This window comes from Bubalus kerabau, chromosome 8, assembly GCF_029407905.1.
Source record: "Bubalus kerabau isolate K-KA32 ecotype Philippines breed swamp buffalo chromosome 8, PCC_UOA_SB_1v2, whole genome shotgun sequence".
NCBI classification, from domain to species: Eukaryota; Metazoa; Chordata; class Mammalia; order Artiodactyla; family Bovidae; genus Bubalus; species Bubalus kerabau.
Window position 1 is genome coordinate 51,389,250 of NC_073631.1, and position 15,159 is coordinate 51,404,408.

Sequence of the window (15,159 nt, forward strand, 5' to 3'; positions counted from 1 at the left end):
GGCTCCCCCGTCCCTGGGATTCTCCAGGCAAGAACACTGGAGTGGGTTGCCATTTCCTTCTCCAATGCATGAAAGTGAAAAGTGAAAGTGAAGTTATTCAGTCATGTGTGACTCTTAGTGACCCCATGGACTGCAGCCTACCAGGCTCCTCCGTCCATGGGATTTTCCAGGCAAGAGTACTGGAGTGGGTTGCCATTACCTTCTCCTCTATTCCCCTATAAATGCTTGTCTTTAACTTTCTTCATAGGAACAAGTGTCCATTCTATACATGATCAATTATTCAACTTCCACACTTAATCTCATTCTATTTCAGCTCCTCCTCTACTACTCTCTCCTGTACTTTCAGCCTCCAATTAATTCTTTATAAAAAGACTGAACATACTTTCATTGTATAAAAAATCAAAAAATACAAATAATATGGCAAACACTTGCTCTTGACCTTCCAACAGTTAATGAGTAGCCACTGTCCTGTCACTGCTTATAATCATAGTCTGCATACATCTCCTTGCCTCTTCCAGGCTGTAACCCAACTTCCAACTGCCACAATGCCACTGAAACTATTTTGGTAAAAGTCACAGTATCAAATGAACCTATCTACAGAACAGAAACAGATTCACAGACATAGACGACAGACTTGCAGGTGCCAAGGGGGAGCAGGGAAGGAAAGGGATAGACTGTGTGTCTGGGGTTATCACCATTTACCAGCTTGATGATGTTTTATCTATCATAACCCTAGCCAATTTTCCTTGACTGCTGCCAGTTATTTTGGAGCAAATGACAACATCATATTATTTCATCCATAAATACTTCAACATGTATCTCTGATAGTAAAGACTATTTTTAAAAAGTAACCATAGTTCTCTTATCAAACTTTACAAAATTAACAATCAGTGACAGTATCTGTACAACTGACTTGTGTCTTTTTTTTAGCTTGTTTATTTAGGACCCATAAATAGTCCATATATTATAGTTATTTGGTATATCATCAAGCCCCATTTATAGTTCCTCTCTTTTTTATTCCTTTTAATTCTTTATTTAAGAAATTGGGTCATTTATCCTCTAGAGCTTCCCAGTCTTATTTTGCTTATTGCACCCTTGGATCCCTGTATTTCCTGTAAATTATCAGCTGGATCTAAAACCATACATTTCAACCTTGGCTGCATACTGAAACAACTCTGGAAGCCTAAAAAAGAGTCCTGATGCTTGGGTCTCAACTCAGAGACATTAATGCAATTGCAGTATAGGCTGTGAGATTTTTAAATACTCTTTAAGTGATTTTAACATGCAACTAAGTTGAAAACCACTGCAGCATTTAAGAAATTTGATCTGTTTCCACAGTCTATAATTTCTGGTGAGCCTACTACATATGTATCATATGAACTTGTATGGCAATATGATGTGTACTCAGTTGTGTCTGACTCTTTGCGACCCCATGGACTGTGGCATGCCAGGCTCCTCTGTCTATGGGATTTTCCAGGCAAGAATACCGGAATGGGCTGCCATTCCCTTCTATAGGGGATCTATCCAACCCAAGGACTGAACCTGCATCTCTTGCGTCTCTTGCATTGGCAGGCAGATTCTCTACCATTAATTTGTATATTGTTTGCCTTTTTTATATGGACAGTCCATTAACAATCATTGCCCAGTTCTACTAAGAGATTTCAAGATGAAGATAACATTCTTTGAATGTTCTTTGAATATATGTAACATTCTTTGTACACTTATTACAAGTGATATTTTTACAAATAAAACTTCTGCCATCAATTATTCAACTTCTCTAATTTATCATTTGTAGGAAGGATTAAAAATGTTTTTCCCCCTTTATTCACCACTTTTCAAAGCAAGGAGTAGATTTCCATAGTATTTCCAAGGGTAATCAGTATTTCTTTACTTACATCATTACGAGCCCATGGATTTGATGGACTTAATCACCTTTGACTATCTTCTTATTGACGCTAAATTTATTCCTTCTCTTGTAGATATCTATTCAAATTGCTTCCTGGGTCCTACTAATTCAATCCTAACAGTCTTGGTCTTCATATCTTTCTTTCTTTCTAGTATACAGGGTTAGAAAATTATCCTGCACATTTCTTACCCCTAACTGCAAATTAACCATTTCTTCAAAGAACTGGGATTTCTTTCAATGAGAAATCAAAGTTTAAATCCACAGCATTGGTTTTAGAGAGGTTCAGGACCAATGAAACGGTCACTATTTTCAGGTCTTTACAAGTGGGCAGAGCTATGAAATGTTTGCAGATCAAATTATATATTTTTAAAGAAAAAAAAATCAGTTGATCTCACCCATTTTTATATCTTGTTTCACACATGCTCAAAATCCAGATTCAGTCTGATACCAGTACATTTATTTACACCACACCCCTCATAGCTCAGTTGGTAAAGAATCCACATGCAATGCAGCAACCCCCGGTTTGATTCCTGGGTCGGGAAGATCCGCTGGAAAAGGGATAGGCTACCCACTCCAGTATTCTTGGACTTCCCTTGTGGCTTAGCTGGTAAAGAATCTGCCTGCAATGTGGGAGACCTGGGTTCGATCCCTGGGTTGGAAAGATCCCCTGGAGAAGGGAAAGGCTACCCACTCCAGTATTCTGGCCTGGAGAATTCCATGGACTGTATAGTCCATGGGGTCACAAAGAGTCAGACACAACTGAGTGACTTTCACACTATATGGCACAAACAGCAGTCTGAGTATAACAATAACACTACTAAGAATAACATGATTGTTTAGAAGAGTTACTCTGTTTGGGGGAAAGTTCTTATTATCCTATAAGTATATCCTAGTAGGGCTATAAAAAACAAATTACTCTGTTTAAAAGTAGTCAAACAGATAAACAAGGACCTACTATTACTATATAGCACAAGGAATTATATTCAATCTCTTGTAATAACCTATAATGGAAAAGAATCTGGAAAAGAATATATATTGTGTATATATATATATACATTACACAAATATATTGTATATTCAGAGGAGTCTAGCTTTCATCCCTGGCCTCTCCAACGTATTCTTCACACACTCCCCCTCTATTGGTAACCATTTTGTTCTGGATTTTAAGGTTTAGTCTTCTGTTTCTAAAATATAAGCAAAAATGTATATTTATTTATACCACTGCCTTTCTTATTAGCACACTGTAGACATGTTTTTCTTATATTTTTAAACTTAACAATATAATTTGGAGATTGCGTCATAGTAGTATATAAAGATATTCCTCATTCCTTTTTTGCTTCTCATTCCTTTTTATAGCTGCATGGCGTTTCATTCTAGGATGCACCATAGTTAAACTACCCCCCTAGTGATAAACATTTGGGCTGTTTCCAGTTTTTTCCAAATAATGATGCAATGAACAGCCCTGTGAATATATCTCTTCATATTTTTGATAGTACATTTATGGAATAGACCCTTTGAAGTAGAACTGCTGAATACAAAAAAGAAAAAGTGAAAGTGAAAGTCACTCAGTCATGTCCGACTCTGTGACCCCATGGACTATACAGTCCATGGAATTCTCCAGGCCAGAATACTGGAGTGGGTAGCCTTTCCCTTCTCCAAGGGACCATCCCAACTCAGGGACTGAACCCAGGTCTCCCGCATTGCAGGTAGATTCTTTACCAGCTAAGCCACAAGGGACACCAAGCAACTGCTTATATAATTTTGTTAGGTCCTTATCTATTTTGTTAGATAATTTTGTTAGAAATTCTTATAAGGTTTGGATGCTAATGAATAATGTGTGAGAGTGACTATTTCCCTACAGGCTTGCCAGAAGAGTGTGTCACCAAATTTCTTTTTACTTATGGCTAATTTGATTAGGTCACAAAGAGTAGGACACGACTGAGCAACTGAACAATTTGATACATGAAAAATGATGTTTCTGTACACTTTTACTTTGCATTTTTCTATATATAGTGACACTGAGAATCTTTTACAAACAAGATACATTTATACTATTTTGGTAGGGTTCTTGATCTTTTTTCTTCTTATTTTAGAAGTTTTTTTTATACTAACCCTTTTTCATTGAGGTAAGTTATATTTTTCTCATTTGTTATTTTATTTTGCTTAAGAGTTTTTGGCCATGTAAATTTTTTAACACAGTCAAATTATCAATCTTCTCATCATTGCTTCTAGAAATTAAATCAGAGAAGTTTTCCCTACACCTAGCTTGCTCACTTGTGTTTCTTTTAGCATTTGAATAGCTTTATATTTTACATATAATTCTTTGGTCTTCTTGAGATTTACCTTGCTACGTGAGGTAAAGTAGGGATTTTCTCCTCTGAACTCTTTTTTATCTCAATCTACTCTTCAACCCTGAGCACTTTACTCATTTTCTTAACTACAGGATCACATTTATCCATTCAACAAATTTTAATGGAAGACTTAATTAAGTAGCCTAGGCTTGTTTTACCTCAATGAAAACTGTTTCATAGTTTATAACTAATGATATAAAGTACTTTAAAATATCAAATAAATGAAGGCATAAGGAAAAAAGTAAAAATTATTTTATATCCTACTATCCTGGATCATGGAAAAAGCAAGAGAGTTCCAGAAAAACATCTATTTCTGCTTTATTGACTATGCCAAAGCCTTTGACTGTGTGGATCACAATAAACTGTGGAAAATTCTGAAAGAGATGGGAATACCAGACCACCTGATCTGCCTCTTGAGAAATTTGTATGCAGGTCAGGAAGCGACAGTTAGAACTGGACATGGAACAACAGACTGGTTCCAAATAGAAAAAGGAGTATGTCAAGGCTGTATATTGTCACCCTGTTTATTTAACTTATATGCAGAGTACATCATGAGAAATGCTGGACTGGAAGAAACACAAGCTGGAATCAAGATTGCCAGAAGAAATATCAATAACCTCAGATATGCAGATGACACCACCCTTATGGCAGAAAGTGAAGAGGAACTCAAAAGCCTCTTGATGAAAGTGAAAGTGGAGAGTGAAAAAGTTGGCTTAAAGCTCAACATTCAGAAAACGAAGATCATGGCATCTGGTCCCATCACTTCATGGGAAATAGCTGGGGAAACAGTGGAAACAGTGTCAGACTTTATTTTTCTGGGCTCCAAAATCACTACAGATGGTGACTGCAGCCATGAAATTAAAAGACGCTTACTCCTTGGAAGGAAAGTTATGACCAACCTAGACAGCATATTCAAAAGCAGAGACATTACTTTGCCAACAAAGGTTCGTCTAGTCAAGGCTATGGTTTTTCCTTTTCCAGTGGTCATGTATGGATGTGAGAGTTGGACTGTGAAGAAGGCTGAGCACCGAAGAATTGATGCTTTTGAACGGTGGTGTTGGAGAAGACTCTTGAGAGTCCCTTGGACTGCAAGGAGATCCAACCAGTCCATTCTGAAGGAGATCAGCCCTGGGATTTCTTTGGAAGGAATGATGCTAAAGCTGAAACTCCAGTACTTTGGCCACCTCACGCGAAGAGTTGACTCATTGGAAAAGACTCTGATGCTGGGAGGGATTGGGGGCAAGAGGAGAAGCGGACGACAGAGGATGAGATGGCTGGATGGCATCACTGACTCGATGGACGCGAGTCTCAGTGAACTCCGGGAGTTGGTGATGGACAGGGAGGCCTGGCGTGCTGAGATTCATGGGGTCGCAAAGAGTCGGACACGACTGAGTGACTGATCTGATCTGATCCTATAATAATCATGCTTTTGTATCCTTGTTTATCCCATATACATATTGTTTACTTTCTAAAAGTATTTCATATTTTAAGGTCTCATTTACCTTATATGTGCTATTTTTTAATGAAAAGTATTTCTATTTTCAGTTTGCATTTTCCTCAGATTTCCTAATACATAAAGCCTTTACTATTAAAGTAACACTTTAGGAATCCATTTCAACAGGATGTCTATTTTGTATTGAGCACTGTGCCATGTGAGTGACAGGAATAAAGCATGGAACAGAGGTACACAGAGATGGTTTCTCTACAGCCTAGTGGGAGATTCGGACAATCTTGAAGGAGGTGAGCCATAACAATGCAGTGAGATAAGGATTAAAACTGGGAACATGTTAGAGCTTTGTGGGAGCAGAGAGAGGATGCCATACCCATATTTGAGTACAATGATGAAGAGGGAAGAATCAAGGAACACTTTATTTCTAAACTGAGGCTGAAAAGATGAATCTGAATTATCTAGATGAAGAGGATGATTACAGACAGGTGCTTCAGTATTTGTAAATACTGAGAAGTAAGAGGGTGATTCATTCAAGAACTAACACTCCAGGACAGAAATTTAAAAAAAAAAAAAATTAGAAGGGAGAAAAATACTGCTAAGCGGATAGGAAGGAACCAAATAAAACATCACGTTGAGACTGTATCCTAAGGGAGACGGGGGAAGAAGAGTGGCAGGAGACCAGTGCTCCCAAGGTAACAACTAAAGAGGGCAGACGTATTTTTAAAAAGTCAAGCTTGCCCCATGCAGAGAACCTTTGCTGGAGAAGATGAAAACAGGCAAGGCTTTTGGTGATTTATGAGACTGGAATGAACATTTTGAAACTTAACAAGTCTCAACTTGAGTAACCTATAGAAGACCCACTCAGTTATGTAGTTGCAAGGGAAGCTGGGGAACCAGGTCCAAAGCTTCAAAGAACGGAAATTAAAATATCCTTCATATTTGTGGAAACATATCATAGGAAACCTAAGATGAGAGAACACGCCTACCAACACAGAGAGGCAGGTCTTCCTTCCCATGAAGACATCCAACAGATTCTGGTGGGAGCCTAAAGAGCTTGTCTGGAAATCTCTGGAGAACAGAGCTAAATCAGCTTCAATATTTCAGGGCTGAGGGGACAAAGACCTCCAATCTCTCAATTAAAAGCCCGGGACAAGGGACTTCCCTCACAATCTGGTGGGTAAGACTTCACGTTCCACTGCAGGGGGAGGGAGTTTCATCCCTGGTTTGGATAACTCACAGCCAAAAAACCAAAACATAAAACAGAAGCAATACTGTAACAAAGTCAATGAAAACTTTTAAAATGGTCAAAAAAAAAATCTTAAAAAGAAAATTAAAAAAACTTGGGAGAAGCATGCCTAAGTAAAGGGGAGAATTAGAGACAGTCTTATTAAAATAGCAATTACCTGTCAGCCAAAGGGAGACAAAAGAAACAAACAAAATATTTCATAATATGTAAATAAAATACTATAAATCAGTAAGACAGACAATGCTATAGAAAATAACATTTTTAAAAGAGTATATGCAGATGGCCAAAGTACATATGGAAAAGTGAATAATATCATTAATCACAAAGGAAATAAAAATTAAAGCACAATGTGATTTGACTCAACATCCACCAGAATGGCTAAAAATAAAACACAGAAAATACAGATGGCCAACAAACACCTGAAAAGATGCTCAATATCTCTCATTATTAGAGAAATGCAAATCAAAACTACAATGAGGTACCACCTCACATTGGTAAGAACGGCCATCGTCAAAAAATCTACAAACAATAAATGTTGGAGAAGGTGTGGAGAAAAGGGAGCTCTCTCGCACTGTTGGTAGAACTGTAAATTGATGCAGCCAGTATGGAGAACAGTATGGAGGTTCCTTAAAATACTAAAATTAGAACTAGCATATGATCCAGCAATCCCACTACTGGGCATATACCCTGAGAAAACCATAATTCAAAAAGACACATGTATCTCAATGTTCACTGCAGCACTATTTACAATAGTCAGGACATGGAAGCATTCTAAACGTCCACTAACAGATGAATGGATAAAGAAGATGTGGTACATACGTACAATGGAATACTACTCAGTCATAAAATGAAAAGAAACTGGGTCATTTGTAGTGATGTGGATGGACCTAGAGTCTGTCCCACAGACTGAAGTCAGAAAGAGAAAAACACTGCATATTAATGCATATATATGGAATCTAGGGGAAAAAAACAGTATAGATACATCTACTTGCAGGGCAGGAATAGAGAAGCAGACACAGAGAATGGACCCGTGGACACACTGGGGTAGGCACAGGTGGGACAAATTGGGAAACCATTCTAACATTTTTTAATCTACATTAAATAAAGCATTTATAAATGCATAGCTTGTTTATCCCTCTACTTCCTGGCAAGATTGGACTCCTGATTTATTATTGTATTTTTTAAAAGTAAAGGTAATGCATTTTAGCATACATTTTAAGCCTGAAAGCTTTCTAAATCTTCAAATGTGCATATCTCCTAAAGTATCTCTCCAATTCACATATGATTTTCCAAAGCACTAGAAATATATATTGTGTAGTTCTCTTAAGTCTATGACTCAAGTCCTTCGGTTGTTTAAGACTTCTGAGAGACTAAAACTGCACAAAGGGCTTTAAATATTTTAAAACAGATTTACTTGCCAGAACATTTTTAGCATATTTCAAAAAATCTTTTTAAGCTTTTATAAAAGGGCACTAGCATCTTTTCGATGTAATATTTATTTTGCTTGTTTCTACTGAGACTTGAAAATATGTGTACCATAACCCAACAGGCTGGTTAACAACCGTTATTATCTGGAAACTATAACAGAGAGGTAACAGACATAAATCTTAGAAATCATCTTGGAAATAACTATCAGCCATAGACAATTAAAGCTGCACATGTCTGGCAGAAGCTACTCTGAATCTTCATAATCACAAATTCAGGCCCCTTTCCTTTTTAAAAAAGTAAATTCATTGTCAAACCCATAGATATATCTTATTTTATCAAGTAGAAATTCTTTTTACTAAGCATGAACATTTATAATCAGAAAGAACATGTTCCTAACTAGGAAATTTTTCCTTTAGGTATTTTCTGCCAAAATCTTACTTATACAATCTGTTACATTGTGTATAATATTCAACTCTGCAGATGGTTGCATTTTCTTAATATTGCCTGTCTATAATTTTCACAATTACTACATTACATTTCACGGACTGTTTGTGCTATATAAATAGACTCCAGCTCTCTCTTTAGTCTTGAAACTAAGCAAGCACAGGCCTTGTAGGCCTGCAAGGTACAGCCCAACAGCTTCTTAGGTGTTTCTCACTTTATTTTAATTTTGTAATATTTTCCTCAAATTTTTATTTTAAAAAAGCTTTTTTAAACTTATTTTGTGTTATGTTAGTTGCTCAGTTGAGTCCGACTTTTTGCAACCCAGGGACTGTACTCTAACAGGCTCCTCTGTCCATGGGATTTCTCAGGCAAGAATACCGGAGTGGGTAGCCATTCCCTTCTCCAGGGGATCTTCCCAACCCACGGATAAATCGAACCTGGGTCTCCTGCACTGCAGATAGATTCTTTACCCTCTGAGCCACTAAGAGTTCTCCCAAAGGAAGTTATTACAGTAATAATGCTAATAGAAGCAACCAACTACTCTGAATGTAAATATTAATGGGGTTTTCTGCCTAAAAATATTGTATTTCCTCTCATACACAAGTCAGATAGGTTTCATAGGATAAGAAGTGAAACATATCCACTGGATTTGGTAATTAAGAGGTACGTCATTGCTTGCTTCATTGAGAGCAATGTCAGTAGAATGCAAGAGTTCATCATTCCTGCATGGATGGAATAAAATGAAGACAAAAAAAAATGTAAACTACTCTTTGAGAAGTTAGAATAAAAGAGATTAGACAGTAACTAAAAAGAAACTCTATAGCTTTAATTAGATTAGAGCAACTGAAATAGGTTTATATCAAAGGGGGAAAGATCAAAAGAAAAGTGGAAACGCAAAATCAAAAAAAAAGAATAATGTTGCTGAGAGGAAGGGGTAAACAAAGGATCAGGCATCCATCAGTAAATGGGTGGCTATGAAGAAAAAAGTTATCTTACTCTTCAAGGCCCAGAGGAAGGAAATCAGGCTTTTCTTTGGAGGGCAGTTACAGACTTCTGAGTTTCTTAATGACATTAATTGTCCTGCTGACCCAGGAGAAAAGGTTAGTTACTCAAAATGAGCAGATGGAAAAAAGGAGGGCATGTGGAAAGAGCCAAGGGTTTGTAATGGTTACAGAAAATAAGAAAGCAGATGACGAAAGATAAGTAGATGATGGTACCATTAAGTGCGCACACACACACACACACATACATACCCTACATAATACTGGGCTGGCCAAAAAAGTTTGGGTTTTTCCATAACTTCTTAAGAAAAACCCGAATGAAATTTCCGGCCAACTCAGTATTTTGAAATGCACTTATAAAAACTGTTTTTAAAGCTAGATGAGAGACTTCTGCTTCTGGTAAGATGCGGTAACATGAACAAGAATTACTCTCCTCTCTGAAATAACCAAAAAACAAACAAGGTGAAATATATGATATAATGATTTTTAAAACACTGAACACAATGTGATCCTTGAGAAACAGGAAACAAATGAGTGGATTGCCGGCAGCTGTTTCCAGGCTATGGCACAGGAAAGAGGAAGCAATCTTTCTCCCTCTATGGTCCTCAAGATCAGGAAGACAACGAGAATTTACAAGACAACATGCCAGAGAGAGCTGCACAAAAAGAGAACTGCAAAGATCTGCAAATGTTTCACCCTGAGTATTCAGCAAAACACTAATCAGTATATGTGAGAGAAAACTTCCAGAGTTTGGGGGGTAAAAACAAGCATAACGATTAAAGAGAATATACCTGTTCCTCATGCAAGACTGGGAAGAGTGCCTGTTCCCGAAAGCCAAACTAAAAAACCAAAACTATTTGGTAGAGTATACAAGTCTAGCCTCAGCAGTGGAAAATAATTAGCTCCAAAGTAAACACTGCTCAGGTTTTGCCAATAAATCTAAAAAGCAAGACTCAAAGGGATCAAAATTATTTTTCAGCAACTTGGCAGTATCTGAGAGTAAGAATATTGACTGGAAGACAAAAGTATCTAGTACCAAACAAGATAAAATTCATGTCTGATACTCAATCACAAACTATTAGATATACAAAAAAGTAGAGAAAAATATCAGTGATGAGAAGAAAATTCAATCAACCAGACCCAGAAATGACACAGGACTGAATTACAGACAAGGGCATTTCCATTCCAATCCCACTCGCTAGAGCTGAAAATGAGCAGAACCATGTGGGGCTCCAACGCACGGAAACCTTTGGGTCCCCCATTCTATGTTTGTAGGGAGTAGACTCTTGCTTCCCTGACCTTCCCTGAGTTCCAGAGGGCAGATCTGAACAGTGGCTAATCAGGGAAGGGAGAAGATGCAGAGACAAAGGAGGAGCTTGCAAGAAACAAACATACAGATTTGAAGCACGGTCTGTTTTAAGGGATACATGTAACAGTATCTTTGAACTCTTCTGCAGAACTAAAACACCCTAAAAATGGAAGATGAACAACTTGATGAAGCATTCTTCATTGCAGAAAGGTCACAATTTGATAACCTCAGGAACCTCAGCTTAGGACTTCCCTGGTGGTCCAGTGGTTAAGAATCCACCTGCCACATGAAAAGAGAAACCGGAAAAAAAAAAAAAAGAATCCACCTGCCAATGCTGGGGACATGTGTTTGATTCCTGGTCAGGGAAGATTCCACATGTCACAGGACAGCTAAATATGCTCACCACACCTAAAGAGTAGACCCTTCGTGTAACAGTTAAGACCCAGTGCAACCAGAAAATAAACAACAACAAAAAAAGAACCATATCTTATGGGGAGACCACCTGAGACCACCAGATTAAAGGAATCCAGGCCCTGCATATACCCTGACCCTTATCAGCAGCCCTGCTCTTGAACCACTGCTATAAAACTCCCCACCGAATCCCTCCAGGTTGGGACACTAAGTTTTTCAGGGTATGAGCCCACTGTGTTGCCCTGTGTCTGACAAAGTAATAATGTTATTCTTTTCTACTTCACCCAAAATTCTGTCTCTGAGATTTGATTCAGTACGAGCGTACAGAGGCTGAGTTTTCGGCATCAGAATTACACTCTCTTAGTATTTGTGTGATTTTTGAGATGAAGCTTACCTTATACAGTTTCTACTAAAAATGCGATAAGTAAACCAATCATAAACAATACTGGAAGATGTAATGATTAAAGGTTTGAAATTTTTCAATAATGCTAAGGCTATTTCTTTGGTACACTCCTTCCATATTGAGAGAAAAAACATTATAAATGAAATTTAAATTTACTCATTAAACGAAGAAAGTAAAATACAGTCTACAACAACTCCAACATTTCGGTAAAGGCTTTAAAGTGATAAGGTACATTTTCAGTGAATGCTTGAAAGCAGAAATACTGTAATAGCCATAAATGAGCTTTTACATTAGCCTTCTTTTATTCTGAAAACCAAGATTTTAATGAATTTTGTAATTATTCTTAATATTTTGTAGGTAAATTTACATCTTTGTGTTTCCATACTGGTATGTAAGTATTAATAAATGTATTTCTTTAAACATAATTGGCTTACAGTGTGAAAGTATTAAAGAAAATTTCATGATGATAATTGGTTTCATGAAAAACTATTAGTTTCATGCATGGAGTAAGAAACTAGAATAACCAAAATTACTAAGTAAATAAAGATAATTTCTAGTAACTGAAAATCATACGTTATTTATACAAACATGGATGTGCATTAAAAAAAAATGAAACAAAGCAGATCCAAAAACAGTCTTACACATATATAACCACATGACGTTCAACTAAAGTGCCAGGACAGTCAACAGGCAAAGCATAACATCTCAGATCCACATGCAAAGAAATAAACTTTGACCATGATCTCATACCATACACAAAAATTAACTCCAAAGGAATCCAGTAAAGCTTCTACAATAAAATATAGGAGGAAATACTTACAGCCTTAGGTTAGACAAAGATTTCTTAGGTCAAACAATCCTCCAAAAGTTATAAAAGAAAAATTGATAAGTTATACTGGTTCAAAAATAAAACTTGTCATTTGGAAGATACCATTAAGAAAATGAAAAGGCAAACACAGACAGATGTGTCTGCAAAACAAACATCTGAGAAAGGACTGTGAACCCAGATATATAAAATTATCTTAAGACTTAATAATTAGAAGACAGTGAAAGTGAAAGTGTTAGTCACAGTTGTGACCAACTCATTGTGACCCCATGGACTGTAGCCCGCCAGGTTACTCTGTCCAAAGTATTCTCCAGGCAAGAACACTGGAGTGGGTTGCCATTTCCTCCTCCAAGGGATCTTTCCAACCCAGGGATTGAACCTGGGTCTCCTAAATTGCAGGCAGATTCTTTATCACTGTGCTACCAGGGAAGCGTGAAGAAAAGGACAAGCAATAAGCTAAAAAATTAAATAAAGCTAAAAAGTCAATACTTTTTATGAATACTTGATTAATAAAGATATACAGATGGAAAATAAATGTGAAAATATGGTTATCACTATCTTTAAGCCAGTGGAAGTTAAAGCCACAATGAAAATCTACTAAACACAAGAATGGCTAAAAGTAAAATAACAATATCATGGATTGATAAAAAGGTAGAGGAATTATCATACATTGTTGATGTGGATGAAAAATCATACATTCATCTTAGGAAGCAGTTCAGCAGTTATTTAAAGGTAACATATACGTATCAAATGATCAGGAAATTCCACTCAAGTATTTACCCAAGAGAATGAAGACATATGTCTACAAAAGATTTGTGTGTAAATGATTATAGTAGCTTTACTCATAATAACCTCAAACTTTAATACCCTAGTTATCCTCCAACTGAGGAATAGACAAATAGCATATATCTATACAATGAAAGTTTAGTCAGAAGTAAAAATAGACTACTGGAACATGCAACAACATGAATAAATCTTAAAATAACTATACATTGCTATAAAAGTTCTCATACTGCATGATTCCAGTTTTATAAAAATCTATGAAAAGCTAACTAATACTGACAGAAAACTTACCATTAGCTGCCAGGAGCCAAGAGGCAGGAATAAGAAACTGACTATGAGTACATGAAGGACATTTGGGGGTGATGGAAATGTTCTGTCTTGTAATGGCAATTATAAGGATGTAAACACTTGTCAAAAACTCATAGAATCCTCTGCTCAAAGTTGGTAAATACATGTAAATTACATATTAAAAAAGATGACCAAACAGATATATAAAGCAGAGAAAAACACAGTATTCTTGGAGTAGAGTGGTTTGTAGAAGAAAATGGAGAGAATCAGTCCTAAATAAATCCTCTGCATAAGTTCTGTCTGGCCACACAGGAATGAAGACCTCTGTGGTCATTACCTTGCTGCACAATTCTTGACAAATAGAAGCAGGGAAGCAGGTACTGTGGTTTGTTCACCCAGGACTGCCAGGGACTAAATAATGCTTATATATACTAGTACTTTCAGTAAATGTTTTTGAATAAAAATTTAACTACATACAAACTCTCAAAATTCTTTTAAAAAGCCTCCATACATTTAATGCTCTTACATTCAGAGATTAGACAAAAGCACTTCCATGATATTAGCTAGTTTGTATATTTCACTGTTTAGAACTACCCTGTGCCGTTATTTCATGACAAAAACAAACAGAGAGAAAATTTTTAGATGATATTTGGTTAAGCAACTTTTAACTCATGATGCGGGCATTTTCTCTGTTCATTCACCAAATCATCATTTTTACAAAAAGGAAAAAGCCATAAGGTCTCTGTGTCTTAATATCTCTTAGTTAGGAATTAAAATATTCTAATTAAAATACTCTACAAGCATTAATAAAATTCTTCAACATCAAACATCCTTTTACACAGAAAAAATTCAGAGTTCCCCTGACTGAATTATGGAGAATTAACTTATTCTTCTGAAGAATTTCATTTCATATCCTAAGTATTTTAAAAGTGTAGAAAGAACTTACTGCTTATATAACTGAATATACAGGTAACATAAGAAATGACAATTAACCCAGGAGTTTCTGAAAGATATGTTCTATAAACCAATAGATCAAAACTTCTTGAAGTAACTGAAAAACTTTGAAATCAATTTGCAAAATAAATACTATACTTACAATTTGTTGCTGTCTGAAATTGAGAAGAAAGTGCTTGAGTAACTGAATTCCAAAATGTATATAAAATTTCAGCCTGTCCATCCTGTGGCCCAAAAAAGGGGGGGTATATTATTTTTTTTTAATGATAATGGATAAGATATAGCATTGACAATGTATTAAAAATGTATTTAAGTCAAAATTCCTAAGACATCAAACAATGAAATTATTAAATAACAAA

At 36.3% G+C, this 15,159-nt stretch overlaps 1 protein-coding gene across 4 annotated transcripts in view; it reads right to left on the minus strand.

The window, feature by feature from the left end:
• COG5 (component of oligomeric golgi complex 5) overlaps window positions 1–15,159 on the minus strand; it is a 288,655-nt gene that overhangs the window by 79,384 nt on the left and 194,112 nt on the right. For all 4 annotated transcript variants that reach the window (XM_055590250.1, XM_055590249.1, XM_055590251.1 and 1 more), the window contains exon 11: window positions 14,943–15,024. In XM_055590250.1, the coding sequence (XP_055446225.1) occupies window positions 14,943–15,024 (82 nt within the window). The remainder of the gene's footprint in view (window positions 1–14,942; window positions 15,025–15,159) is intronic.